General features: G+C 37.5%; 1 protein-coding gene across 1 annotated transcript; it reads right to left on the bottom strand.

Moving 5' to 3' along the window:
- Positions 1-385: 385 nt before the first annotated feature.
- Positions 386-21,001, bottom strand: LOC129570023 (zinc finger protein 672-like). The gene is made up of 8 exons (XM_055449374.1): positions 20,319-21,001; positions 8,031-8,141; positions 7,489-7,660; positions 4,568-4,855; positions 4,085-4,254; positions 2,693-2,858; positions 2,419-2,502; positions 386-1,938 (listed from the first exon to the last, which is right to left on the bottom strand). Exons 1-8 carry the CDS (start codon positions 20,508-20,510, stop codon positions 1,739-1,741), a joined length of 1,383 nt encoding a protein of 460 aa, XP_055305349.1. The 5' UTR covers positions 20,511-21,001; the 3' UTR covers positions 386-1,738.
- Positions 21,002-25,811: the final 4,810 nt, after the last annotated feature.

Below are 25,811 nucleotides of genomic sequence, written 5' to 3'. Positions count from 1 at the left end.
AATAAGTGATAAAACCTTTATAAATTATGGCAAATGAACATTACACGCATATCCCGCGCGATACCGAAACCGATTATCTCAAATGTCTGCAAAAACAAGACTTTTCCCCCTCGATCTTTCGCTCGACCAAATCAACTAGATGCAATTTTTCTTTAATATGCTTAAGGATATCAATATCAAGTGAACAACAAACGGCTCAGAATGGGGAGAAGAAAAAAAAACGAGCAATTCGCACACGTTATGCATGAATACTTACACACCGATCAACTTACAGCTTTCCAACGGTCACATCTGTTCCAGTCGACGAACCCAGCTCTCTTCACCACTATTGTAATACGATAACAACAATAAATAAAACACACAATTTTTTTCCGATAAAATTATGCTCGAATTTTTAATACTTGCGGATTGATAAAATAATGTACAGCGTTCGGTTTTCTTTTGTTTCTTGTATTGTGCTTAGTTAAGTGTAAAGATATTCATCAAGTCTGATTCTTAAAATAAATTGTATCTGCTTACATCATTACGATATTTTAGGTACACAAATAATCCTTCATATATTTACAGCATTAAACAAACAAAAAAATAGCTTCAATAATTCTCATGGATACCAAAATGGTAAAAAATGCCAAACAACTGATTATTTTCATATTAACACTGAAATCGCACCTTGAGCTCTCGGCAGTTCAATTCCTTCTGTTCAGCATTATTATGAAAATAGTCAATTTTCGACGCGTTATTCAAAAAGGTGAGAATAGACGAACGGAGATTGTTTCAGTTTCTTAATTATTTGGGTGACTATAAACTGAATGTGACGTAAATATCAAGGGGAAATATTCTTTTGGACGGTTTATGAAATATATAAATAAACTTAACCACTAATTAGAAAATAAAAGGGTGACAAACATGGATGTGTGAGTAAATGAGACTTGATAAGGGTTAAATGAAACTCTCAAAAAGACCATGGACCTCCGGAATGAATGTCATTTTTGGACGGATTTAATAAGGAATGTTTTAGTGTTTAAGTGATTGATTCATTCGAGCGAGTGAAAGCAAACCAATTCAAATGATTATACAGTCTTTGATATTAGAAAACGTTAAACTAACCATAAAAGGACAGCAGGGTTATGCGTATAAGAAAAGCGAAAATGTCTTTGATAGCAATAAATTTATTCATCGTATGATGCTTTTCGTTGGATCAAAAGATTGGATATGTATGTACAAGATTCGCAATTTGTCGATGTCCACTTTCAAAATGGATTGATCGAATGGGAGATGAAACATGGAAACCCCTTACAAACTATGATATGATTTGATTCTTTAGTGCCATATTATTACTTACGAGTGATATCGTGCGTTAGCAAATAAAAATTATGATCGAATTCATTTGGTATTGAAATGGATACGAGTATATGTTTGAGGAGATAAAGAGAGAGAGAGAGAGAGAGAGAAAATATGATATGCAAATAAATGATAAATATTTTGTGTTGTAGTTGTTGTGTTTGTGTGTGCGCTCGTCTCAAAAAAAGAAAGAACCGAGATGAAAATAATATGGGATGATGCATGACGGGCGTGTGTGCGTATGAAATGCAATGGAAAACTCAAAAACTCAAACGATGATACGACGAATGGTCATAAGTCAAATCACCGACCGATCACGATGTGCTGTGTTGAGCTATGTTATGTTTGGTGTGTCTGTGTGTGTCTCGGTTGATTTTTCTGTCTTCATTTTCATTAATCACGGAATATCGTTCGACAATTCTTCTTCTTCTTCGTCTTCTTCTTCTGTGCCCGATGATTCGCCTGACGATCGAAACGGTGTCGATTTCAATTGATCTCTGGTTGGAACTCCTAGGCATTTACCGCATGCACCTTTATTTAAATCGCCAGATAAAATATACATTTTACCACAGCGAACGCATTCTTCTTGTGGTTCACCTGCGAAAAATGGAAGAGAAGAAAAAAATAAAATTCTGTCGTTAAAATCACACATATACACGAATTGGCCGAAGAGATAGGCACTCATGAAAGAGAAACATGCAACGAAGAAATCGATAGCCTATGAAGAGACTCAATCTGCGCCGCAGCAAAAATGTGCACGGAAAGAAAGCATAAGCTAACTCAAATATCGCACACATCGTACTTATGCACCAGATAAATCCCCAGTGAAAATCGCTTGGACATTTCAATTAAAATGATTTGCTGCCACAGTCGAATTTCACTTTACATCTGGGGCGGACAGGCAAATTGAGAAAAAAATGGAGTTATTTATTCCACGAATGGTCGAAGCTGGCAACAAAACCGACATAAAATGCAGAAAATGAGGTTTCTTACACTTTGCATGCCGTCGCATTATCGTGCCTTATGCATAAGCAAAATAAAACTAGTTGATTTAAAGCAAACGAACAAGCCACTTACCTTCGTGTGTTTTCATATGTGCTCGCAAATTGCATGCAAGTGCAAATTTTTTGAGGCACAATTCACAGGAATGCGGTTTATCACCTACGAGAAATGAACCAGAACGAGAACGAAAAAACAAAACAGACAAATGAAAAGGTGTGATTTATAGATTTGTTCTAATAAATTTTTCTTGTCCAAATCTTAAACTGGATTGTGGAAATGGTAAATATTTGGTTTAAAATGTTGGCAATCAGGTTGCGGTGGCGAGAGAGAAACACAGAGAGATACTTACCGGTGTGTAAAAATAGATGATTTTTTAGATTTGTGTGTTTGGAAAAGCCTCTGGAACAGATGTGACACTTGAATGGCCATGAACCACTGTGCACATACATGTGCGATTTTAAATCGCCGGGTGTTGGGAAGGATTTCGAACAAAGGCTGCATTTATGTGGTTTTTCCTATAATGAGAACAAACGAAATAGCAACGTTAGTGCCCATATTTTTGACTAGGTTTATTGTTCCGCGGAAGACATTCCCGGAGATTTATGTCGAGAAAATTGTGATGAAATCTCAACGGTGGCGACTATATGTACGTTACAACATATTTCGTTGTATGTTGGCATGACTTTGATTCGAATATCTCTCATTGGTCACAATTTCTCATACCAAGCGAGAGAGAGAGAGAGAGAGAGAGAGAGAGAGAGAGAGAGAGAGAGAGAGAGAGAGAGAGAGAGAGAGAGAGAGAGAGAGAGAAAACCCAATGAAAAAGAATCACACGAATGAAAATTTTCTCATTTGATTTGCATAAATACGACAACGCCCTCATCGTTCTGGTCATATGATTTCACGACTTCACATTGGCTCTCATTGGTGATGAATGTCGGTTCTTTCTTCGCTTTTCATTTCTATCATCATAAATAAAGTCGTTAATAAAGAATTTTTTCGTTAAGAAATGCAACGAAGCGTAGATTCCCACAATTCTTAAGGTTGTTTGTTTTGTCTTTTTAACTTTAGACGCTTCGCTGTTTTTTTTCCTTCGTTTTTTACTCCTTCTTCACTTAGTCTTGACGGTTTGCTTGACTACTCTTTTTTCGTATATCGTTGTTATGTCTTCCGACAATTTAGAAAGAATTATTAAAATTATAGGCGAAATGGAATAATGGTCACATTGTTCGTTAAAATGTTAAGTTCTCGTCAATGTTATGTGAATGTGTGTGTGTTTGTGTCTGTGACTTTCCGAGTTCCACGAAGAAGAAACAAAAAAAAATATAAACGTTTGACCAACAATCAAAGAGCCAACCATTTTATTCAACCAAACATTTCGTTTTCATTTTCGTTTCTCGAACTTTTTCCCCTTTTCGAACAAATGTAGACATATCATATCGTTGACGTTGGGTAAATAACATATGGCCTGACCACAGACGATTCTGCAATTTCACAACTGTATCATAAAAATGCTGAATACTTGTTGGGACGAAGCAAATTAAAAAATGCTGCAAGCGATTTATATGGGTAGATTTTCATTGTTCTTTTAAAAAAAATTGATATGATTATTCTCGGTCGAGGCGATCGGTTCAGTTTTCATTTGAGAGTTGATGTTGCTGTTGTTGTATTAATGCAAATCACATATGAGACTGAGACTTAACTAACAGTAAGTGGATAAGATCCTTTGAGTTGGACTTACCTTAATGTGAGTCATGCGATGGTAGTATAAATTCGAACTGGCTGTGAATCGTTTGCCACACACTTGACACTGGTGTGGCTTCTCTCCGCTATGTATGCGTCGATGTGTGTTCAACGAGCTCGACGTGCTAAATCCTTTACCACACACTGCACAAACGTGAGGCTTTTCACCTAATAAATCAAAAACCAAAACCGATACGGAATATCAAGTTCATGCTCAATCAAAAAAATGATTCAATTTGGTGCACACAAAGTGGTTTCTTTTTCGTTAGTGAATGCGTAAGCAAACGACAAAGAAATCATTGAATACACATGATTTATTTTACTTGGCAATGACTCTTTAAAAATCTCTTCTATCTATTCTGGTAGCGCAATATTTTGATGGGAGATTGTTAAAATGCATTGGACCAATGATAGATGGATGAGGTGTGTAGTAATCATAAATCTGGAATGGATGAATCAAAAATAATATGTAAAAAATTACCGGTGTGTGTTCGCATGTGTCGCTTCAACAAGCTAGGACGATCGAATGCTTTGCCGCACACTTCGCATGGTAGAAGAGCTCGTTCGCCTCGTGTCGGTCGGGCTTTCGGTGATGTGCGCGGCATTGTGATCGATGTATCCATTAAATCACCAGCACTGCTGGCCGCTGATGAAGATGATGTTAGTGATTCGCCTGACACGGATTTGTGCTCGTCTTCACCACCCGACGGCGGACTGATGGGCAGCATCACACGCGATAATAATGACATCGATAAATCGAGCGGTGACTCTGTGCGTTTGTGGAAACAAAACCCATTTTCAATTGAAATGCATAAAAATTGAAGAGAACAAACGCTCGATAAGATCGAACCGAGTACGAGTGGAGACCATTGAAAAAATAAACAACACAACACAACTTGAGAAACAGTATCGTTCGATTCCATCAAATCTGAATATTTGGAGCGTTGACGGCATTTTTCATCTTACACACAACTATCACTAAACCGTTCGTTGTACTACGCTTAAACGTTTCAAGCATCTCAAAAAGCTGTTGTTGTTGATTCTGGTTATCTTTCAACGGAGCCATGCTTCGGCTGGACTATGTGACCACATAATTTCATATAATATAAAGGAGAAAAGGTGAACAATTAATTTTTAATTCACCAAGCTGCTGTTTCGCTCAGCTTCATGTTGTTCTGGCTTGTTCTATCGCTTTGTTGCGTTACATTTTACACGCAAAACTAATGAAATGAACAATAACCAGCGCCGCACAGCGCACACACTGTCCAGTCAAGGCGAGAGAGAGAGAGAGAGAAAGACAGGGAAGTAGAAAGAGTGACGAGAGCTTCCAATTCGCTTTGGTATTGTGCGGTGTTGGCCGATTTAAGCGCATTTTTGTGCTGTGTCATTCGTGTATTCTTTATGAATATCCCGATTACTTGTGTGTTTAATGTGCGGCGGTGTTGTGTGTATGTCGATAATTTTGTTGCTTGTTGTTCATTTTCGTGTATTCTCTCGCCACTTGATTCTTCTCCTTTGTGATTCGATGGATTTACCGCGCGCGCGCGCTCCAGCCCGCTTGTGTGTAGCACGGGCGTGTGCGCAATGGTAAGCATATCCACACAATTTATTTATTTTATGTCTTGTAATCGCAATAGATTTGTGTAGCAGTCGCACGGCAATCGCATCATCAGCATGATCTTCATCACTTTTCCTCAATATTTGTTCGGTTTCGTTCTTATTCAGTCATCGACTGGTAAGATTGTAAGTGTGGCGAGGGCCCAACGCATTCTCGCTCATTTTGCGTCGGGTGCCCCGTTCGTGCTTGGCTGTTTTCAAATCATGATGTAATTTGTTAAATGTTTACCAAAGCCGAGCCGAGCCATTCGCACCGACAATATGGAGCTTCAGTAGCATCAAGCGATTGAAAGTCGAGGGAAAAATTTGAATTGAAAAAAAAAACAACAACAAGCAAACAAACTAATGAATTGGTTCAGACAGAGAGCTGCATGTGCTGCAGTGTTTGGAAGTTCTAAGCGAAGAAGCAACAACAACAACCGCAACGAGCAAAAAGGAAACAAAAATGACGAAAGTAGCAGCAGCAGCAGCAGCAGTTCTCTCAATTATTTCCCTGAGCTACTTAGTTATGCCGATTAAAAGCAATAGCTGAGGCGATGTGTGGAATGCGTTTCATACTGTGACAAGAAATACGTTTCTCTTCACATTTTACTGCGTGTTTTTTTTTACTTTTCGTTCTCCGCCCGTTCATTTGGATTTCGTTCGAAAATCATTTCAATTCTCGCCGCACGATTGTGCTGGAACAAAATAAATAAACTGTAGCTCGTATCGTTCGGTTTTATTTCGTTGGCCGTATCGTATGGAACATTCGAAACAAAGAATTTGCTATTGGGCGAATTTTTCGGTTTCGTGAAAAGGCAATCGTAAAATAATATATTTGTGAGCAATTTGTCGTTGTCCATCGACCGAATGGGTTCTTTCTGTGAGAGATTTGGTCTCTCTCTATCTTTGTATGTGAGTGTGTGTGTTATTTTTTGTGCTTTGGCATTTTTCATAAGTGATCACGCAAGGCATTTCGTCGACAATGAATGTGATCGTCGTATGGGATTCAAGGTGCCCGAGCACACAAATGAAATTTTAGAAAGAGAATTTTTTCGTAATGAAATAAAGACGACAATCAACAATACCATTTGCGATATGCTTGTGAAATCTCAAATCTCACGCAATACGGCCGACAATTTTTTTTCTGCGGGTAATCATAAGGTCCACGAATCATTACTGGTTAGTACAACACACACACATGTATATGACATGAATGACTCATTTGAATGGACAAGAAATCGAAACAAATCACCCAAATTCATTTCGAGTGGATAGAAAACGAGACGATGAAAAACGTGATACGTTAGGCTTTAAGTGGATAAAACCCAAAAAATAATAACCTCAACGCGCCACTTACATTTCGGAGGCTCACGATCGTTTTTGTTTCCTATTCCGAAAAGCACGGAAAAAAACGATCTCGTTCGATCGTTTTAACAATTGCAACAACAGAAATAGATACGACAAGTCTCAATTATGAGGTAATTTTTTGTTTGACGGCAATGTTAATTTTAAATTTAGTTGATCACATTACGTGACATTGTGTACAGAAATTGTCACTGACGCTATCCTTGAATTAGCATCATCAAATGTTAACGCATTTTTTGGACACTTTAGCATCAGTGTTGTTTTAAATTCGATTACACCGGAACTTAATTACCATCACCTTTTTTTCAATTACGTGGGCAATTACAAGCGGACGAAGCATTATGGTTTTATCGCACATTTTTTGTTTTCATAGTTATATATTATATTTTTGTTGGCTTTTTTATTGGATTTGAATGATGTCACTTTTAATTGGCTTACCTTCCAAAATTGAATCCATTGTTCGTCGGTAGAGTGTGCTTCTCATGTGAACAAAAAGCAATTCTTCTGGCCGTTCGGCCAAATAATATACGACTAATTCTTGATGTGCAGCAATCGGTCTGTGTATTTCATACACTGGTTCTCCGTTTACTTTTGCACAAACTACATTGACCTGTTTCAAACGAAATAAATGGAGAAAACAAAAATATGTTAAGAATGTGTTATACCAATAGGAAAAAAAGTATCGAATATTGAATAGAATATCAAATGTTGATTGACTGTGATCGAAAGCAAACTGGTTTATTTTTTCGAAACAATTTTAATTTGATATGACATATTTTTGATTAGAATCTATTGGAGCGTTTTGATTTTTCCACTCAATTGATTCAATTGAAACAGTCAAAATCAATTGAATATTTTGTGTCATTAAAATTTTTCGGATTTTTTTCCTCTTTGTTTCACTGTCAAATCAATCGAGCTCAAAAGCAAATGCAACCAAAGAAAACTGAGACGAAAAAAGAAATGCTGGGACAAAAATGTACCTGTGGTCCATATGTTTTAGACACCCTCAAAAATCGGATCCAATTGCAGTGACGTACACGAAAGCCATTCGAAATAGAAATCTCATCGTACAAACCAAATCTGTGGCGAATCTGTTGAAAAGGAAAAAACAAAACAAAAAAGAAATCAGACAAGTAATGATAAGTTATCCATTCGGTTTCACAAAAGATCCTGAAATAAACACACACAGAGACACACACTCAATAATAATGAGGAGAAAAAACGAAATAATTGAAGTTCTTTTTCTTTCAATTCTTCACGGCGAGAAACCTTAATTCGAATGACGACGATATCGGTTCGATTGAACGTCCGATTGGTCAGTCGCAAGAGAGAGATAATGACGACCGAAGCGTGCACATTTCAAGCAAATCAAACAAAAAAGGTAAACCACAAATTCATCACAATCAATGTAATTTACTCTAGAATCGGTTGATGTTCTGCTCGGTTTACCACTTAAATAGCTGGAACATTGCCACTCATTGTGGCATGGAGAGAAAGAGAAAAAAAGGCGAAGAAAAACGAATGCCTTCAAAGGTTGCTTAATTGAATGCTAGTTTTTGTTTTGTTTTTCTTACGCTCAATGGACCGGACCTGTTCAAACGCGATGAGCACAAAGAAAAAAAAACCAAATCAATTTCAGTTGATTCGGTGTTTTCTTCATTGTGCCTTCGACAATAAAATTGAATCAATCAAAATGAAGCGACCGCTGAAGAGCACTTGTCATGTGTGCTCGGCATTTTAGATTCCGCATCGAATTTGTTTGTTTTGTCATTTCATTCATTAGCATTGGCTTTGAATTTCTTCGGTTGCTTTATTTCAAACTTGAGTGCCGTTCATATTTCACCGGAAAGCGTGAAAAAGATAAACGGCATGTTAGCTACGTGGTTTGTCCTTTTGTCTGCTTTACCGCATACGATTACAATGGGGGGAGTTACTGTTGCGTGTAATTTACTGTTTTGATATTGTGAAGAAAAACCGTGTCCGTGTGTACGCACTTATGCTCTTTTGCTGTACGCAAATGGGGTTCATTTAACGGTCATTTGAACAAATTCTTTAAAACACCTCTCTCAACGGAATAATAGGTATCGCACGTTGTTAACATTGAAACAATCTCAAGCGCCGGCACGTAATTTATGAAGCACTTTCATGCATTCGTGATCTTGCACGCAACATAACAGCCCAAGAACACTGCTCGATGTGTGTTCTTTATGGTTTGGTGAACTTTACACCACATTTGCAGGACGTATTATGCAAAGTGATTCGTACAATTATCACTAGTTTAGCAATTATCACCATTTTAATCGCATATACCAGCTTTTTTTACCGTAAACTTCAGATTTTGTTACAAAAGAAATGTAATTTATCTGTACCATTCAAATTGTTCAAGCATTCAAATGATGATCGATTCTTCCATCTTGAATCAACCGAACTCAGAACTTTTCATTAGAACATATTTTCTTTCATGTATAACATTGACCAGATCCGTTATTATTCCTCTAGATTCGCATTGATTCTCAAAGAGAAATGATGAAGTGATTTGTCATAAACCGTATTGTGTAGCCACTTTTGATCGAGACGCGAAGTGAATTTGAAATTAAAAAAACGACAAAACGACGAAAACCGGAAAGCGGTTTAGCTGGAAGCGTGTAACCAATTTTCCATTTTCCCATTCACAAGCCATAATCACAATAATTGTACGTTATTGTTGCAACTACCATTTCTCTTTTACTTGCCTCTCTTTCGCTCGCTGCTCTTAGCCAATCGTTCAAATTCATTTGAATCGAAAATTGTTATTCTAACTTGAAGCTAATCATATCGATCGCCTCATTTCAGAAGCCCCAATTGAACGAACCGACATTTTGTATTCGAAATAGCTTAATTTGATGGTAATAAGGGGAAAAAAAATGACGCCGAACATAATGACAATCGATTTTCGTGTTTTGTGATTTGTAAGTGCGTTCACCAAGAGAGGAAGCGGGAGATTAAGTCAGAGGTTGATAAATGTACGAAAGCGCGAGCGAACACATACATCAAACTACAGAAGCGATTCCATTGGCAATTTCACTGCGAGAAAACGACATACACAAAAAAATAAAGAAATATGTTAGATGCTATTATTTCTGTCTATTGTAATTTATCTTGTCGATTTGAAATTTTGGGCGCTTATGAAGTCATTAACTCTTTAGACGCAAGAATGGACTCATTCTCTCTAACTCGCTTAGTTAATCCGATGCCCAATAAGAACACTCAATCTGCTGCTGTGTTCCATGTTCAAATGAAGTATTTCTTATTTTTTATTGTGTATGTAACTTTTTGTTCGTATTCGTTGGAGTTGTGTGTAAGAAGGGAGCCTTTAGAATGTGTTGCGTGGAGTGGATTTTTATTCGGTTTGTGACAGCAATAATTCATTTCCATTATTCCATTCGAATTCGACAAGAATTCTAGGCTCCAACTCGCAGTGAATTACAGGCTAAGAAATTATGAGCTCTGACATAAAATAGAACGACGCGAAGAAAAACAGCAGCAGCGACGCACGCGAAAAAGAAACGATGAAAGAAAAAGAAACCAGTTATGTATACGCGCGCGATGGATATTTTTTTTTCTTTCTTTGGCAACACGATGGATCGTTTCCTCTTGCGGCCGTGTTTATTTGCTTCGATTTACAATCGCGCGATGCACATTGCACATACACACCATCAGCATTGGATATCAACTTATCAATGAATCGTAAGAATAAATTATATCTGCGCGAAGAAAAGAGACAGAGAGAAAGGAAGAAAGAAAGAAAGATGAGCGAATGAGTGAATGGTGCGCGGTCGAGTCTCGATGTTATTAAATGAAATTGCAATAAATTTTCAAGTGCGCGCACATTCGATCGATGGCAAAGCCATTTCGTATTAAAAACAGTGAAAAAGAATTTATGAATCGAATCGAAGAATAATTGCTGCCGAGTGCGGAATAATGTGGCGTCATGAAGAGTTTGTGCAGCATCTTATTCGTCTGTCTATTCCAAGACTGCATCACGGAAACCTATGTACGCGGAGCTCCCATATTGCTTTTTTTTCATTTGCGCCCAATCCACAGTGAACAGCATTCCATTAGGGATTGCGGTGTTGTTTACTAACAGCTTTGAAAAATTGTGTCAAATCGCTTCTCTTGACCGGTTTTATCTCAAACGGCGCAACAGCGATCTTTGTGGTTCTGGCGATAGGCTATTAGGATGAAACGTAATCGAAAATGATGCGGATAAAGTTCCGTGAAAAATTACATAACAAAAACGGCCCCGAACACAATCAACCAACCAACTAACGAAACGAAAAAAAAATGTAATCAATAAACCGAGCGTTGAAAATTTTGGCGATGCTGTGTGTGTAACGAGCAGCCGAAGAACACCAAAAGATATAGCATAGTGAATTCCGGTTTTGGTTTATCTTCCATCGGACCAACCTAATGACTGCAATTAAGGCGCACCACACATGCACCAGGTAAAAATTGCCTTTTTTCTTTCGGTGTTTCTACACCTAAAAAAGAAATTGTCTAATTAATCCGGAAACAACGAGAGAAGGAAAAAACACACATCGATGTGTGTGCCATATTGCTTTGAAATTCTTGCAACCATTCGCGGACGAAGAAATAAAATGCACCTGCCAAATTGTCGCTGCTTTTTTTAAGCTTCAGAATGTTTTAATGATTAAAAATAAAAGCGGGCGACGGAACTGAATGAAGACGAAAAACGGGAGAGACAAAACGAAATCTATATATATATATGCTATAAATCAATACCTTTTCGGATTGCATGCTCTCCATAGACAATAATGCAAGCAAACGTGTATCAAAGTGGAGACGCAGGGAACAAGTTGGTGGTTTGATTACCAAGAACCTTTTCGATATTCTGATCGTTTTTTTTCTCTCTTCGTTGGAATTCGTTTGAGATACGTCGATCCATTTTCTGATTTACTGTTTTTGATTGACGTCCCAACGTCACGATATGTCAGCATTTCGGTGCATATGTTATTATGAGAACCAAATCGGATTGAAACGGTGTGCGTATGCAGTTTTATGGGATTGTTTGTTCTAAAATTGATAGTGTTTCGATTTTTGTGAGTCTGGCCATAGATCGTCGTCATCATCATAAGGCACATAATATCGATGTGAATGATGGAAAAGGGACATGCTTTCAAAATATTACATCTAATCCGAAGACCGATTATAAGTCTAACATTTTACGAATCCCGCTATTAAAATTGTTCAACATCCGCTGTGAGACGTGTATCTCACAGTGATTATAGACGAAATCATCATGAGGGTAGAAAACTGAGAGAATTTATTTGTGATTATCCTTTGCAGACGACGAACAAATCATCAATCGAAACGATCCTAAAATTGTAAAATAAAATTCTGGGCCATATAAGTTAATTGTATTTTAATATCGAAATAAAGGTGTTTCGTTCTTTTTATTTTTGTTATTTTATGCTCTTTTTGAGGCGCATTCGACATCAAAAAAATAGCCTCCTTTGTTTCGGTATGTAGTTGGAAATTGCGTTGAAAATTCGAGAGGATAAAAGTACCCACCAAACGAAAACGGTATTCAAAATGCACCTGACCTTATTATATATTGTGATATCGAAGATGAGAAAATGCCAAAGGAGATAGAGAGAAGAAGAGGGAAACAACCGTCGACGGTTGATCAATCGATGGACGGATCGATCGATCGATCGATCGTCGTGCATCATGGGTAGCGCAGAAGGATTCTTGTTACCTGCATGAATGAAGATGAAGACGAATGCGTGAAGACGACATGAGAGAACGAACCATATCGGACATTCGACAATATATTTCAATGATGCAGCTACTTTTTGCACACCAACACTCTGTCAATTTCTTTCTTTGGCTCGGATATGAATAACATTTAGTGGATAACAATTATGTGACTGGCGCAAACTGATTTTCGGCATTCAGTAGGCAACACCAACAAAGAAAACTACAATTCAATTTTAAAATGATGAACAAGATCAATTGAAGCACATCGATGAAAAAAGGTTCATGAAGCCGTTGATCGTTGCTACCGCTACCTTTTCCCTACAGCATCGCAATCGCAATTGCGTTCCGTGTCAATTATAAATAAATAATCATTGCATATTGATACAGAATATTCTTATTCGTAAAATCAAATGGTTTTTTATGTGCGTATCGATGCGTTGTTGCCATGTTCTCGCCTATACAATCGGCCCATCATCATTTTCTGTGCGATGCGGTGCACTGGATGAACCTCTCTATCGAATCATTATGCAAATTCAGTTTGAGTGTTTTTCCACATTACACTTCGGAAAAAAACTACGTATTGCAATTCAATGCCCGTTTTGTATTCATCAATGAAGTTTCAATCGTTAAACTGGAACCGTATTGCCATAACTTGAGGTTTATTGCTTTGCATCTATGTGCTTTTTTTCCTTCATCTTCGTTGGGTTTCTGGTTTTATTCTTGCATCGGAACATAGAACCGATTTGCGATTAAAATGTATTTTGTTGCTGATGCGAAATTCGTGCGCACACAATGTGTGGAATGTTGTCAGTTCAAATGAAATCGGAAGCAGAAAAAAGGAGACATTGCTAGCAATTGGCGCCACTGCATCATTTTCTTCAAGTCAATCTTTTTTCAGATAGATTTCTACCATGCAATTGAAGGTGTTGATTGAGTTTGTCCATTTGGACGTTGATTCGAATGTGTAATGCACAGTGAATTAAAGAAAAAAATCGAAAAACTAATTGTTCAAACGGCTTGATGCTCAAATATTTGTCCACATGCTGTGCAACACACAAAGAACAAACAATAGACTCCGAATGGTTTGACTTGAGCGAAAAACTGATGTTTGAAAATCGATCTAATTACAAAACGATCGAAATTGGTGCGATTAAATTTCTGTTGCGGTTTACTTGTTTTCATTGTCCATCACATTCGATCAAATTGGATACAGTTTGATGAAGAGCACAATTGGATACCGAGAAGAGCTAGTTTCACGAACAAGAAAAAAGAAGAACGGGGGTATTCTCAAGTGTGAAAAATCAACACGTCTAATGTCATGTCAACACCAGTCAAACTGTATTTCAAGGGAAAAAAGTGGACAAAGGAAAAATCAACACAGTGCCTTCGCGCACGTACAAAATATTGAATCGAAGACGCGCGACGGTAAAACGTATCAGCACCTAGTTTACATGAATTAGCATTTATTTTGGGCACCGCAACGAATGGCTTCCACTTTTTTTTCTCTTGTTATCGAATTTTCGTTCTATTTCAACAGTAAATTGTATCGCCGCACGAGCTCAAAACTGTTAATTAAGGAGCGCTTTTCAGTCGTCAAACATCGACGCCATTTCTTTTTGATTCGGAAGAAATGCAAAACAAATCACCATGACTATGGAATTGTACATTTTCAAACAACAACAAAAAAAGTCTCGCGTTGTTCATTGAGATCTAGTATTGACCAGTAAAGTATTTTAATAATGTAACTATTTTATGTTAAGAAGGAAACGTACAAAAATGGAATCAACGAAGAAAAAGCATTTTGATGAGGAGAAAAAACAAGTACTCGTCAATTTTCACCATAAAATTGGCCAAAACGGTTATCTCTTTTTTCATTGAGATGCTTTTTTCTCGATCACTTTACGTGCATCGTGCATTTTTGATCACATTTCAGAGAGAGAGAGAGAGAGAAAGAAAGACACACGAGCTAGCGAGATCTTTTTCAATATTCAGGCAATTTTTTTTCTTTAGTTTCAGCGTCGGTCGTTGTACGTGTAATATGTTATGGGTTTTAATGCGCGTTGAACCGATTTAAATTGAAATACACGTTTTTCGCTCAAACGAAAAATGCGCTGACAACATGTTTATTTGATCTCATACATTGGCGCATTGCATCTCTCATGGCGTGTTCGCATACACCTTTTGCGGGTTCATTAATCTTTCGATTTTAATCGTATTCGCGCATGTGCTATTATTCACATGATTATTTCTTTATCTGTGTACAAGTGTCTGCGACTACATTAGGTCTGGTTTAATTCCAATCTATATTCATATTCAAGCACCTGCGAGACCGTTGTCAAAAAGTACCATTGGACGGTTGGAAGTACATTTGCAGCAGCAATAAAACAGCAATAAAATAAACAAAACCCCAAATCCATTTCAATTTTGCATGTCGTGTTTTCGGTTTTATCTTCGAATGAACCATATGGTTTTTGAACAAATGTCGAATTGGTGTGTGCACGATTTTGTGGTTGTGGAAGCTGAACAGGGAAAAAATACGACTCGGAAATCGATGCACGTGCATTGGAGTCACTGTATGCGACTGGTTTTGTGCGAAAATAGAAACTTCAAATCGTGTATCACCAGTTTGACAGCAATTACATATTTGTAAATATTATATCCGTAGATTGACGAGTGACGATAAGCGTAGCAAAGCAACAACAGCAAAAAAAAATCGCTTTACGTCAGATAATTACCGCATTTCAAATAATTGCGTATTGCATCCGATTGATCACAAAAGTACGCACAAATGGCGCGCGATAGCACAAGAGCATGCCGATAAAATATCTGAAAAAGACAGTAAAAAGAAGCAATGGCTGCAGCGCAGCAAACACGCAGTGCGCACAGCGACACCAGAACAACATAATAAAACTTGTTAGACACATGTCGATTACATGAGCGGTTTTTCGCTCAGAGCACACATTGGCGACGCACTTTGTTGGCCGATCAACATTGCGAAATGCATTTAGAGCGATCGAGAAATGGTGATCGATCCAATAACGACAATGGACGCACTAATGCCGTAATCGTTGATTATGTGATATGGTGTTTGGTACGCGCTTTCTTTCAGACCTCTGTGCGCCTCGCCATCGCTGATTATGTGAAGAAGCGATACAGCGAGTATGCTGATATTATATGAAGAAAAATATGACGGCAACGCAATCGGCTATGCTACAATTTGTCATAATAGGCAGTGAAAGTTTTTAATTTACTTTGATTTTGTTTCAAGTGTAGCAATGTGTGCATTCATTCGCTTGGCAAAGACCTACACTGATCCATTTCATCATGTAATGAGCGTCAAATGAAAATATTTTTTTTTTGCGAAAAATTGAATCAATGCACTTGAGCTTTGCGCTGTTGAGAGGCAACGACGACGAACGCCACCGATCGATGCAAGTTCAAAGGAAAGCAATGACTTGTGCGTTCGACTGAAGTGTGGCTGTGTGTGCCGGTTGAATAGTGGAAAAATATTTCATGCGCGAATTCTTGTTGCATCGAAGCCTGCTCGTTCCAGATTTCATTCATGCATTTGAAGACCGAGCACAAAATGCATTTTTTTTTCTTCATTTCGTCGCTTCATTTTTTCCGTGCTCATGTCAGGTAAGTGCCTTTTCGATCATTTCTTTTTTCTCTCTGTCTCTCCACAACAGTCGACAACGACAAGCGACGATACCGAGCGCGTGCACAAAGAGTTCGAGGTTTTGTGAACTGCACCATTTTTTTCGCTTCTTTCATCGTCTTCGTCATAGTATCGAATACATATTTTCCGTCGACGCGATGACTGATAAAAGTAGAAGTGTTTGTTTGAGTTGTGAGAAAAAAAAATAGAGTTCATGTCTCAAGTTTATTAACGCAATGGAAATTACACGCGCTCACACTCACTACGCCGCATTCATGGCATTGGAAGAGAAACAAAGATACACTAATAACAATTTTGAAATAGACATTCATTAACGACGATGGTTACAAGAAATTGCAATAATAAAACAAAAGAGTTGCTGCCTATTTGTACAGAATAAAGTTCATTCACATGGTGATGGTGGCGCGAGCGACCGGAGGATTCAATTGAATGAATCGCAGCCAGTGAATGCAAAAGTTCAAATCAATCATATTTAGATGATCGAGATGGAAAATTGATCGCACACACACAAATAATGCCGTTCTGATAGCACTTTATGCACACAACAATTGGTCTATGCGCATTGGTTACAGTCCGAATCGGTGCGATCGGGGCAAAATGAAAATACCCAGTGATTGCTACCTTCTCAATTATGCTTGCAAAAACTCATAGTTTTACACTACAGATGGAGTTAAAAAGGTCACGATTTCGTTTGGATTGGCTTTTGGGCAAAACTGTATGCAATCAAGCGGCAATCTGTGGCTGATCGCAATTATATCGGCACACTCGCAAAAATAAACAGATCAGGAAATCGTTGGCACGTGCTACCTCAAAGCCAAATTCTATTCACGACGACCGTTTTTACGGCATTCGTGCTTTTCCTATTTATGCCGTTGTTTTTTCTCCGCCGCAAACCAATTCATTTCGTTTGATTTCGTTCGAACACCGTTCCGGCTTCACAAATTGGATAGAACTGGAGGTGGTTTAGTTTTGGATTAACCTCTCTTAGTTCAACGGCGACATGTGCTCCAATCAATATTCTTCATTCATTTTGCACATTTCGTCAAATCAAACGATCGCTTTTGTTTCATGTGCTAATGGAGCCGGTTTGCAGTCATCAGTTACATTATGGTTTCGATGTGCGTGCCAGAACCGACGTTATTTATCAGGAAAAGATATGGAAAAACACTCTTTGGTGCGATATACTAATTCAGTCATTGATAACAATAAAGTAACGAATAATGTTTGAATAAAATAGGAATTCTCGATAAGAAAAAAAAACAAATCCCAAAAAACGCGATAATGCAAATTGCCGGCTGATTTACAATCTATTCTTTATTGCTATGAAAAAGCAGCGCAAATTCATTAGCGAGGCGTTGAAATCTTTTGAACTTTCGTGTCGAACGCGCAACGAGAATCTGATTTAAGAATTAATTAGATCGCATAACTCCATAAAATTAACCATATACAAATGATTTCTGGCATTACATATTCATAAAGATCGAATAACGCACCACAGAAGCGTTGGCTGTAAAAAAACATTGGCGAGATCCACGAAAACTTTCGAAACATTCTCCAAATTGACACGATGATTTTGCATTTATTTAATTCGGTAAATGCGAGTAATAAAATCAATTGGGTGATGCGGCAAATGAGAGTCGGTGGGCGGTATAGACGTAATTTACTGTTTTGAATGTACAGGCATTGCATCAATCACACAATCTTACGTATCTTATGGACGAAAAATCTACATCATTTTCTAAACTCGAATTGGATTTCAAACTGAATCGTAAATTAAAGTTGAAAGCTTAAAATCGGCATTACAATCAAGAGTGTATGTACATCGGCTAAGTGGCAGCCGTTAATTTCCTATGAAAATTCCCAAACACTAATTTCATTCGTGCATTCAACAAGTGTTGCGTGCGGCAGAACATCGAAGGGTACAAATGTCTCCAAAAAACGAAGACGAAGAAGAAGCAACGAAATAACGTTCAAAAATATTCGTTAACTGTCTGGAATTATGCAAAAGCTCATCCTGGTCGATTCCAGCGTGTAATCTATCATTATTATGCTCACTACCTGTTGCGCACTCGTTAGAGGGTCGACTCGTTCGGTTCTCATCCCTTTTCAAATAACAACATTCCCATAATGCATTTTATGTGCGAATGAATATATTCAGACGGTAATCACTTATGATGGTGGTTACCTGTCCGGTTCATGTTTATGCATGAAACCTGTTGCAATGTCGTTACTAAACTGTAACCTGTATCTTCTCATACGTAGCGGCGGCGACGGTGGTGGCGAAGGCGTTCTCATGCATTTTCTTCAACGAAATCCGTCTCGTTTATTTACATTTGAGCAAATTACGCATATTTAAAACATAATAATTTCGATGTTTCATCACATGGAATCGGTATGGGAGCAATAAAAGGGGATCTTTCCTCTGTCGGCCAAAACCAAACAAACCGAATAATATGTAATTGATCAACGTTTTACTCATCAACGTATTTTTCTTGTTCGTCGTTAATTTTCCATACTTAGAAACATTGTGCGTTCGCACATAAAAGAGGAGAGAGGAAAAATACAAAAACAATATTTATAACAACAACAAAGTTCTAAATGATGTGGTTATAGAATGTCATGGAAAAGTGAGCACAACGTCTTTGCATGTTCAATACACATCCTTGAGAAAGTGAAAGAGGCGCGCACACACAAGAAATTTAAGCGAAGAGAAAGAAAGAAAGAAAGAGAAAAGCCAAGACAAACAGTCGATCGCAGTCAACCCTCATCAACAATGTGCACTCTACGGCCACTCATAAACGCGTATATTTCGTTGGAAACAACAGAAACGAACGTAAGATCTAGATCTCAATTTAATTTAGAATAGCAAAGAATATCCGTAATATATGTTAATGTATGTGAATATGTGCTGGTTTTCCTGGTTTGTGTTAATAAATTGCGTGTAACATTGCATTTATTGTCTTGGTTAGTCGACAAAATGGGGAAGAAGAAGAAGAAAAAAAACGAAAGAAAAAGACGTTACAAGAATACGAAATTCATAAATAAAAGTTACAATAATAATGCGCATCGGCAATAAAAAGAAGAAGAAATGAAACAAACAAAAAACGAAGGGGGAAATGAATCGAAACAATATATGAAATGGGATGGGATGGGATGGTATGGGATCGCTTGCATTTTACTGTCTTTAAGACGGTTTGGTTCTTGAAGCAGAAGAAAACCTTTTGACATATACACATGCGATAAGAAACGCGTGCATCCGTGAAAGGCGAAGTGTTATTTTCTCAAAACGTCTTATTTTCCCACCGTCATGGGAGACTGGCCAAATTTTCTTCACACTCGTAATGCGCTCTCAACTAGAACACATGCCCATAAAAATAGCTTCGTAAGAAAACTTAGAAGCATTTCTCAAATCGCACACTCAATTCACTCTTCATCTCTTTTTGCTCGACAAATTAAAATTCTGAAAACCTTCTGAGTCTTCTCTCCCTCTCTCGCTCTCTCTATTTTTGCATTTAATTATGTAAGTGCCGGCCAATGATTTATATTTCTATATGCTTAATATGTAGAACAAAATGAGCTTTTCTCATTCAATTACACAATTCTTGAGTTCATGATGATGATGATACGCAACTTCAAGATTACGACTAATTTATTTCGTTGCGATGCTTCTTTTTTGATAACGTTCAATGAAAGGAAACTGAGATTTTTTTTTTGAACAGCGTGTGAAAATGTGTGTGTTGAGGAAATTTTTTTGATTGAATTAATTGTTACGGAAGGGATATGATTTAATGTGCGAATTATGTGTGACTATAGTCGTAATTGTACTTACATCTTCATTTTCAACATATGAATAGATGTTGAGTTTGTCAATGCGTACGGTCCCTTGAAATGGGTAGTACAGTTCACCTTGCTTGATCCTCGTTGAGGACCATACGGATATAGATTGTTCGCCTGAATTACGGGCACCGGCTGCTGTCACAGCCAACGACAACTCTTGTGGTATTAACACACAGGTCTCCATTGTTCTTCTTTTTTTTACAAGCAAATCTTTTCTTTCAAATTAATGTTTTGAATCGATTGACAAATGCACTTATCAAAATTTTAACCAAACAAAAATTACTTCAGTTTCGAACTTCAAATAAAATGACTTGATCACTTGGAAACAACGCTTCTTGCATTTCAGTTCCTTCAGATTACCAATTATCGAATAAAAGATATCGAATCTATCAGCACAAAATACTCGATCAGACTATAAACTTTGCTTGATAAAACACTAAAATCGAGAACACGATCAATTTGAAATGGCGCGGAAGAGATTTCTTCCAAGAAATAATTAAAATTCGTTTACGACAAAAAAACTGATTAAAATACACGACCGAAAAAAAATAATGAACAAAATCGACGAAAACAACACACACTCGGGGTAGGAATGCACAGCGTGCGCAATATTTGTGATTTGTCCCTCTGTGGCTGAAAAGATGATCCAATCCCTCAAATGGTTTTATATAAACTGACCGTTTTGATCAAACCAATATGTAACCATGACCTTCCAGCGTATAAACGTCGAATAGTTGTGTAAAATGTTGCAATCGCAAAGCACACGATACACGATACACACAGCACCAACAGAGAGCGGTAGAACATTGGAGAGAAAAAAAGTTACACAAACACTATCGCATCTTCGTCTCTCATCGAAGTCGGTGCAATTTGATTTAGTTCCATGCGTAATCAACTCACACAAGCACAAACGATCGATTTTTTTAGCCCAATTTGTGTCATTCATTCAAGCTACTCGTTATACCCATACAAGCGAACGCATTGAACTTAAGGCATACAATACAAACGTCTTACGGTGTAAGACATCGATCGTCGAACGCATACATCCACGCAGAAAAGGCGAACGGAGCGCGGTCTTTCTTCTTGGGCCACAAGAAAAGTGTAGCAATTCAACAGGTAGAAGTGATCGATCTCGTTTATTTTTCTTTAATTCTCTCTACCTACTCCTTTCTTGTTTGCTTCTTCCCAAACACACAACAGAGTCTGTCACTTCGGCGTTCACCCATACATCGGACACAATATGCGCTGAAACGATATAGTATTGTCTTTGAAAGACGTTATGCCTTCTGCTGTTTGCTTTCCACTTGCCATAGTGTGCACAGTGAATCACCCATACCTGTTTGTAAACACTGTGAATGCTATGCTCAAGGAAACGTTCGACAGTGTGCGTGTGGCGATGTTGAATGTGTGCAGCACTTGTTTTCATTTCGATCAATAGCAGTCGGTGTGCTCGGCTACTAAACTGTATCAATTTTACGTACAATAAAAAAACAATGCAAATGTTACCTGGGAAACTGCTCCGCCTAGAATTGTCTGTGTATGCACAAACACACACACAAATCGACGAGCGGCAATCGGTGAATGAACAAATTCTACTATTTCGGTTTGTGACTTTTGCCGTCTCGTTTGTTGGTGTAGTATGTTTTGTGGTGATCGTTTCATGCCTTTACCATTCTTCTTGCGCTCTTAGCTCTTCAAGCCCCTAGTGTGCGCTTGAATATCATCTCTATGGCATTACGGCTGCTGCTGCTGCTCTTGATACGAAATTGTGTAACGACCGAATACTCCGCCGTTCAAACAGTAATGATGAGGCACAACATGGTGCGTGGTGTATATTGTATCTGTCTCCGTACAACGTATAGGCTACAGGTGTCTTTTTTTGTTTTCACGCACAATAAAAAAGACGAGCTAATGCACAGAGAGAGATGAATTTGTAACTGAAAATGAACATGGAAAAGGTCGAATATTTTCGCCTTAAAGAAGGAAAACGGTAGAAACAGCACCTTATGTCTGATGATTGTCGTGCCTCGAAATAAAGAATTTTTCTCTCTTTGTTATAATTTTATTTCGTTCGATCAATCGATCGAGAAGTGTTTTTTTCCTGCGTCTTCTTCTTCTTTTCTTGGTTTTTCGGTGTCGAAATCTAAAATAAATAATAAACAACAATAGCGCAAGGTGAATATAGATGAAATACGGAAAGAAAGAAATCGACCGATTGTTGTGTAAGGTGCTCAATTGGTATTGTGCGCATTGGAAATGTTAATTGATGGCCATGCAGAGGATTAGGCAGCAAATTGATCAACAGTCGATATGATGACCGACGGTTGTTGCATTCTACCTTTTGTTCTATTCTCGAGACAGTTTTCACAAAACTGTCAGACGGACGGTGAGTTTGTTTTGTAACGAGTAAGGGTGGAAATGTGTCGACCGAACCAAAAACATATGCCTGCGATTTATCCCGATCATTTGCTCGTTTCGTCTCTTTCTCTTTTATTGCGTTTTATTTTGTGTTTCTTCTTCAACGTTTTTATTTAATTCATTTGAAGTGCATAAAAACTGTTCAACGTATTTTACCAACAAATTATTGCCTTCGATCGATTAGTCGATCGGCAAACGATATAAAAAAGATAGAGATCGATAGTAACAACAGGAATATCAATAGAATGGCACAAAACCGTTCATTTTATTGGAGTTAGTTTGTTTAAGGCGCATCATGTTGCTTTAATAGCATTGTGTTTGAACTAACGGTTCTAAAGGTTGAAGAAGAGAAACGAAGAATTCTCAACAGAAAAATATGTCCTTCAACACATATGGAATTTTACGATCATTCCATATTCATACCGTCAATTTATATATTCTGATCAAAGAGTGTTTTGCTCTTTTTCGTATAAGTTGTGTTTCTTATGGCGTTGAGATAATGGCTCTTGAAAATTGAGAGAATCACTTTTGACCCTATGATTGAATTGCCTTCAGGAGGATCTGCAATTTATATTCGAAGGATTCACAACCTGCTGTTCGTCGGTGTACACATAAAGCACGTTGCTATGATGTTGTGAAAGCCGAACGAATTAATTCAATTTTTATGATTTGGATACCGAAATCATACAAAAACGTAAGATCGTGCTGCATGCAATCAACATTTACAAAAATTATTTATATACAATTTCAAAGTTCTGTTTTATTTTGCTTCCATAACAAAAAAAAGTATATTCAATTGCCTTTAGAGATCTGTTTGGCTACATTTTCAATATGTTTCATTTCGAAATGCATTCTAAACGGACCGACCATATGCTGATTGTTAAAGCAAATGATTGTATAATTCATTGAAAGGGTTACTCTTGCCATTCTTCTCCCGCTCATTCAATTCGAGTGTTCTCTTTTCTTCTGCTCTGTATAATTGCCGCTGAGAAGGAAACACATGACGAGGTGCTTGTTTAGTACTTACGTTTCTATGCCTCAATTAAGTCAGATGTAATGATTTGAAAACACGTTCGGTGTCCATATGCAATGGTGTTCACAATACCATTCAAACAAGAATAATTTAATTTCGTTTGATTTGGATTAACGATTGTGAAACGATTCAGCTAATTGAATCTGCTGCTGTCCCAATGAAAAATATGGAACAAAGAGTCATTTTTCATCGAATTAAACAATCCATCAAGGTATGGCAAATATTTTAGAAAAGATCATAGCTAAAATATTGATTTTTGTCAAAAACAGCCAAATGTATACAGAGAGATACAGCACATAATTACAATAACTACCAATCGCATACATGTGACACACCAGCACTTCACGCTTTCGAGCGGCCAAAGAAGAAACACACACCGAATTGGAATTAAAGCAAAACCGATAAACACACAAATAAGCCACATGCACGGTAAGATACAATTGACGACGCTTCGCCCAAAGATCACACACATGACGATGTGTATGTGATGTGTGTATGTGGAATTGGGAGTTTACCTTGCATCATTTCCTACCATTCGTTTCGGCCAATGAGAGTCAACGGCTGGACGCCGTAAAAACAATAACAACCGACGACAACGCTAATCCAATCCAATGAAGACTGTACTTGTATCTTTATTCTCTTTGCGCTACTTGATTTGTTCTCTTCGGTTCTTCTTCTGCTTCTGATTCTTCTTGTCCATTTATTTGTTTGCACTTTGTACTTGAATTGGATCGTTGTCGCAAGTAAACCGAGCACATAATGAAGCATGAAATGAGCGAATAATTCTTGAAATTGTGCAACATTTTCATGATTGAACGTGATTTTTCAATGAGATTTATGGTTTCGAACGAAATTGTATACCAACTTTCACTGAATGGAAAAGTGAAAGAAAAACTGAAAATAATGAAAGGAGAAGAAAAAGAACATGAAAAAAATGTCAGAAAGAATTTCCATTGATTGAAATAAATTTATTAGTTTATTAGTAGGATTATTTCACAAATCACATTCCTTACGAAAATAAGGATCAGTTACAAAGCAATTGATTAAAAAGCAATAATTTTTCAGCATACTGATTTCAATTCAAGTCAATATTTTCTAAATGTGAACGAAGTTGCATATATACTAAGTTATTGAATGCTTGAATCGACCTGAATATGCTCATTTGAGTGAAGAGAAAATCGTAAACTATTTCGAATCTCCGATAATTGATTCAAGTTGCTGTTAATTGCTTTTCATGGTAATTAAATGAGCAATGCCGAGACAATCGTTTGATTTCAAAGCACTTATTCATGATCAATGGACTGTTGATTTCCCTAGGTGCATTTGAAGTGTTTCAGTTTCAAGTGGAGGACGCCTATAAATTCTAAAATCGTATTTTAAATCCAAAAATCATCCGGTGATTTAATTATTCGTTGAGCTCCGATTGAAATCTGCTCCGAATCGGCTTCAATGCTATCACTTTCTGATGATATTGTTGTGAATTTGGTCAATTTATTCGTAAAGCCATTCATAGCTAATCCTTTGGTTGGTTCAAAACCATTTGCCGCAGCTGCGTCTACCGATGCTTCAGAGACATTGATTTTCAACTGATTCATTTTGCTGAATTCATCAAATTTCGAAGGAATACTCAAGCTTTCCATTTCCTTTTCGTTATTTGTGTGGGTAGTTTTTCCATTTTGTATGTGCATTCCATTATTCAAAGTAACAGGGGAGACAACACGCTCAGGAGACTTCACAGCAACTTGCTTCACACCGTTTTCTTTGGGTTCAACTTCCTCTGTTTTAGCACTTGGATTTGGTACAGATGATTCGGCTGTTTTTTCTGGTTTACTATTTCCATTCGAAATAATATTTTTGGAATGCTTTTTTGTTGTCAAGCTCGGAACAACGTCAATTGAATTGGAAACGGTTGCAGTGGTGACAGTAAATGTTGACACAGGTGGAAAAATGGATGTTGGTGCATTAGATTTTTCACGTTCCTTATCAATTCCCCTCTCCATTTTCTTCTCCTTTGGTCCTTCTTTTCTTTTTTCT

This window comes from Sitodiplosis mosellana, unplaced genomic scaffold, assembly GCF_009176505.1.
Source record: "Sitodiplosis mosellana isolate CC-2019 unplaced genomic scaffold, AAFC_SMos_1.0 Smas_scaffold_47, whole genome shotgun sequence".
Taxonomy (NCBI): Eukaryota; Metazoa; Arthropoda; class Insecta; order Diptera; family Cecidomyiidae; genus Sitodiplosis; species Sitodiplosis mosellana.
This window is presented reverse-complemented; position numbering and strand designations above follow the sequence as displayed.